The sequence below is a fragment of the Gavialis gangeticus genome, unplaced genomic scaffold (assembly GCF_001723915.1).
Source record: "Gavialis gangeticus isolate Ggan-Ray unplaced genomic scaffold, GavGan_comp1, whole genome shotgun sequence".
Classification (NCBI taxonomy): Eukaryota; Metazoa; Chordata; order Crocodylia; family Gavialidae; genus Gavialis; species Gavialis gangeticus.
Window position 1 is genome coordinate 106,715,167 of NW_017729031.1, and position 5,485 is coordinate 106,720,651.

The 5,485-nt window shown below is 36.8% G+C and overlaps 1 protein-coding gene across 1 annotated transcript in view; it reads left to right on the forward strand.

The window, feature by feature from the left end:
- ALS2CR11 (amyotrophic lateral sclerosis 2 chromosome region candidate 11) overlaps window positions 1-5,415 on the forward strand; it is a 67,418-nt gene extending 62,003 nt beyond the window's left edge. The window contains exons 15-16 of the mRNA XM_019522914.1: window positions 397-3,549; window positions 4,912-5,415. Coding sequence (XP_019378459.1) covers window positions 397-3,549; window positions 4,912-5,208 — 3,450 coding nt within the window. The 3' untranslated portion in view covers window positions 5,209-5,415. The remainder of the gene's footprint in view (window positions 1-396; window positions 3,550-4,911) is intronic.
- Window positions 5,416-5,485: the final 70 nt, after the last annotated feature.

A 5,485-nucleotide genomic window follows, 5' to 3' on the forward strand; every position in this document is an offset into this window, starting at 1 on the left:
ACAAAGAAACATAGAGAAAAGTAACTATTTTTGCTACAACAGCTCACCCACTTGGCTTGCAGCCTGGTGAGCTATGCAACTGTTACAGTGAGAACACATAGTTCCTACTGGAATTAGCTGCTGATGCTCAGCACCACTAAAGACAGAACCCAATATTGTAGGTGAATAAATAATAATTCGGGAGCCTAGCTTTAGGCACTGAAGTTTGAAAATGTTAGTGGTAATTTCTTTTTCTGTCATCATTTGTAAAATTGGAATAAATATCTACTTCATGCAAATATCATATTTTAATTTAATTTATGTACACATGCTAAGTATTATTTTTACTGAAATTTCTCCTGGGGAAAAACACTGGAAAATAGTAATCTCATAATTGATTTGTATTTTATGTTACAGTACCAGCAACCTGTTCTTAGTGGGGACAAATTTGAACCTTTTTTGAGACATATAGGTAGAACACAATCAACTGTATATGAAAGGAAAGAAGCTGGGCTGGAAGCACCTATTTTCAGTGTTCTGGAAAACAAACTTCTCTGTGCGGATGTCAAAGAGGAAGAAGACCAGGATCCACCTATTGGAACACCTTCAAGAAAAGCAGCAAGTAGTTCAGATGTTGAGTTAAGCAAGAGTTGTCAGCGCCTTTCCATATTACAACTTATAGAATCAAAGATTAAATTAGAAGAGGAGCAGCAAGATCTTTCTTTACTAAATGTTAAAGAACCATTATTGTTGACTATAAATACAAATTTGCCTGAAAAATGGCAAGAGAAGAGACTTTCAGAAACAGAAATAATGCATCCAAACATATTTTTAAACAATGCTCTTGAAGACTTTCTTGTAGACAGACTTATAAATATAATAACATTAAAATCTGTATTAAGCAGTAGTCTTGGCGAGATGATCTCAGAGAGACTTTCAGAAATAATGGTAGACACAAAGACAGAATTGGAGGAAGAGTACCAGAATCTACAACGTTTTGTGGATGGATCACCAGTTGTTTTGGAGAGAGATTTACTTGAAAAGGGACAGAATTATTACAGGCTTTCTGAACCAGACACAATAAGTTTAAAATCAGTTTTAAGTCAGAACTTGCAGGATCGTCTCATAGAGAGATTTTCTGAAACAGGAATAATCACAGACTTGGAGTTAGGGAAGCAGCACCAGAATCTGCCATTTCAAGAAATAAAAGATATGGTTGGGGACATGGATTTAGATGAGAAAACACATAATTATGAAAAGACAGCCTCAGAACCTGAAGTAGTAGATCTGAAACCTGTTTTAAAACAAAATCTGCAAGATTTTGCCAGAGAGAGGCTTTTAGAATTGGGTTTAATGCTAAGCAATGATGAGAGACAACCAAAATTTGAGGCAGAGTCATCTGAGAAAAGCAAAGATCAGTCTGGAAAACAGTATTCAGAAACAGACATAAGAATAATAAAATCTTTAAGTGAAAACCTACAGGATCTTCCAGATGAGAGACTTTTAGAATCAGGATTAATAAAAGTCACTGAATTAGAGCATGAATGCCCAAATTTGACTTCTCAGTTTTTTAAAGACAAACAATCAATAGATGAGAAAAGGACAAAATGTTTTAAGAAGAAGTCTTTCAAAACAGAAAAAATAAAAATAGAATCTGCTCTAAGTCAGAATCTACAAGACCATATGTCAGAAAGTTGCTCAGAAAGAGGGATGGACACAGAAATTAAGTTAGGAAAAGAGCAAAAGAATGAGTCATTGCAGATAATCAAAGTAAGATTGCCAGTGGATTTGGAGACAGAGGTACCTAGGAGAGAGGAAGATCATCACAAGCAAAGGCTTACAAAATCAGAAATAAATTCAAAATCTGCTTCAGACAAAACTCTCCAAGATACTTTCATAGAAAAACTTTTGGAAACAGAAATAATGAGTCTAAAGACTTTTTTAAATCAGTGCCTCCAGGAGAAGCTCTCTGAGACAAGATTAGTTACAGAGGAGGAGTTAGAAAATGTACAACAGAACCACTCCTTGCACCACATTGCAGAAAGACAACCTAGAGTAACAGAAACAGATTTACCTGATATAGGACAAGTTCGTCCTAGTGAAAGTCTTGCTAAACAACATATAATAAAAGGAAGACCTATTTTAAATGGAAATATACAAGACTTTCTACTAGAGGCACTCTCACAAAGGGAAATCATGCATCTAAAGTCAATTTTAAGCAAAAAGATCCAAAATCATCTTATAAAAAGATTCTCGGAAATAGGGGTAATCACAGAGGAAGAGTTAAGAAAGATATACCAGAGTTTGTTTGTGTTGAGAGCCAATGAAAGACTGTCAAATGCTATGGAGGTAAATTTACCCAAGGAAGAGCAAAGTCTAAGAACAAAATCTCTCTCAACCAAAAACCTTCAAGATAAACTTTCAGAAACACAGCTTGTAGAACTGAAATCTCTCTTAAACAAGATTATGAAAGAAGGTTGTAAAGACAGGCTTTCTGAAACAGAAGTAAAAAGTCTGAAATCTGTTTTAAGCACTAGCTTTCAAGACCTTCCTGTAGAAAATATTTCAGTGGAATTAGAAAGCACATACCAGAATATATCTTTGAAAAATGGTGAAGGGAAACCACTTACAGTAACTGATAAAAATGTATTTGAGAGCAGGCAAGATCATGCAGCAGAGAATCTTGATAAAATGTCCATAATAAATGAAAAGCCCATTTTAAGAAAAGAGAAGTGTAAACTTCCTGTAGATAATATTTCAGAACAGGTGTGTGCAGTGGTTAATCTAAACAAAGAAACCCAAACTAATAGTTTAGGAACCTTTCCACAAAAAGGAAAAAATTGTTTTGAAAGAGAAACTCAAGTTTTACAAAGTTGTCTCAGTAATACAGAGAAAACATATTCAAAACTGGATTTTGAAAAAGCATTAAAACCAAAGCACTCTGATGACTCTTTGAGAGGAACACCTGAAACAGTAGCCCCAACTTCCTTTTTAAGTTCTCATGATACTGAAGTCCAAACAGAGCTTAAGGAATATCTCTCCAAGTCAATGTTCTCCTTTCCCGCAAGCCCTCCAACATTTATCTTTTTACGTTCAGACTCTGAGGGAGCAGGAAAACCACCACACAAGTCTTGTGGAAAAGCAAAAGGTAAAAAAAAACATATTAATAAAGTTTCTAGAAAGTGTACTGTGCCACATCAAGGACAAGTAGTAATGGGTATGCAATTTAAGGAGGAGAAACAAACTGATTTGAATAAGTCTAAAGAAGGCTTAAAGGGAAAACACAAAAAACATCCTGAACCAGCTTCTTTCATACTGGGTGTTTCAGGATCCAAGAAAGATTCAAAATGTTCTATGTTATCCTATACTTTAAATAAAGAAAACTCAAAACAGAAAGCAGAGCAAGAAAAAAGGCATGACGGTAGATCAAAGAAATTGCTTAGCAAGTCTATTAAGGTACCATCAGCCACTATGTCTGAACAACAGCTCAAGCGCTCTGCAAACATGGTTCAAGAAGAATCATCTCCGAGTTCCTTTCCAAGACCTTGGCGTGCAAAGAAAAACATATCTGTAAGAAAACATATTATTTACTTCTAATTTTCCACTTCAGTTGTGTCTGAAATAAAAACATACATCACTCTATGTATGATGGCAGACTATTTAGGATATTGTTTCTTTAAATCTAATGATACCTTTGGAATAGTTGGCAACCATTGATCCTCTGGATCATGGTGTATGCGTAAGAGGTATAGTCAGGTGATCACATCCAGACTTTCGATGCATACGCCAAGGCGAGAGTATGGAGGAGTGAAGCCTGCCCAAGACCAGCCATCCCTGTTTAGACCACTGAGACAGAATTCAAAGGCCAGAGTCCAGATGTTCAGTGCCTTGAAGATTGTAGCTTCTGACAGAGAGCAACAGAGTAGAACTGCTGCTGACTGCCTAATCCTTCAGTGAGGGTGCATTTCTGTCAGGGTGATGTCCCTTACCCTTTCTCCAACCAAGGTGTACCCACAAAGCAATTGGGGCTTGGGTTTTGAGGCACCCTATACTCACCTTTCTCTGGAAGTTGCAACATTGTGTTATTTTATAGGAGCAACCTCACCACAAGTAGGTCCTTCAGTTGGATGAAGTTTACCACCCTACCTTCAAAGTAGCAGAAAGGCTGGGGGACAGGTGGCAGGGTGGGGAAGGCCATGCAGAGGACAGGTGGTGGGAGGTGGAGAGCAGGGCAGTGGTTGCAGCTCTGACCCTGGGTTGGGGCCCCAGCCACAGCCTGCCCCTCTTCTATCTCCCCCATCCAAGACAGAGGAAATGCATATGATTAATACTATTAGGACCAATAATACCATTAATAATTATTACTACTGATAATGAAACTGTCACAAAAATGAGGTTATAAGAGACATGAAGAAACAGACAGATAAATGAGGAACATGGGCTATGGATAAATGATTATGTTGTTATTGTTTTAGGCTTACCTTATTTTCTCACAAACATGCACCTTTTTAAAAAAAAGCAGCTGCTGGAAATTGGGGTGCACATTATAGGTGAGGAAATATGGCAACATCAGTTTCTGCCGCTAAAGCTTCAAAAGCAAAAAACAACTCTGTATCTGATCCACAGGGAACAGATCAATGAGCAGACTCAGCTACCTAGCTGCTACTATTCAGTTACTTACTACAGGGAAAGATATTTTTTCATTCTGCTTCTCAAAAACAAGGTGCATATTTTATTCCAGGACATGCTGTATGCAAGAATATGTAGTATGTCTTAATGATTCAAAGATTATTTGGCTTATAGAGTATAATCATACTAAATTTATTGGCAATATAAGATCATTTCTGTTGTTATACTCCTTTATGAAATTGTTTATATTCTTAATTTTAAATGCTCATATTGATTTAACGTAACTTTTGACTTAATATTCAGCATTGTACAGACAGAGAAGATTTAGACATGGAACTATTTAAGCATCTTGAAAAAGCTGTAAAAAGGGCGCTGCGTGATTTAGGAAAGGCTCCAGAAGACAGCACATGCCAGCCATTACATTCTGTAAGACCACATACTGCTCCAGATATTTGTAATCCAACTGAAGAGACCTCTAAAGCACAGCCTGCTTGCTCTTGCACATCTTCTTTAGATTCTTTTGTTGGTGAAGATACAGGACATATGACCAGCTCAGAATCTGAATACTTGGACAGTCCAGTGGAGCAGGTAGAAATATAACTCCTGATAAGTGGGAAGTTGTTTCTAAAGTTCTTCAAAAAATATTACAGCAAAACTGGAAACCTAAGACGGATAGTTAAGCAAGTCAGCAGGCTTCATGCAGACAGTTGATATGGCTAAAACAAGCCTTATTTTTAAGTCTTGCTCAGGGGCAATATTTCATCTGCCTATTTTTTCAGTGGTAAATAAACAAACGTTCTTCTTGCATATCTATTTGTGTATTTTAATGGGAGATCTGTGCTGTTCCTAGCTATCAGCAGTGATTTTAGTTCTTCGT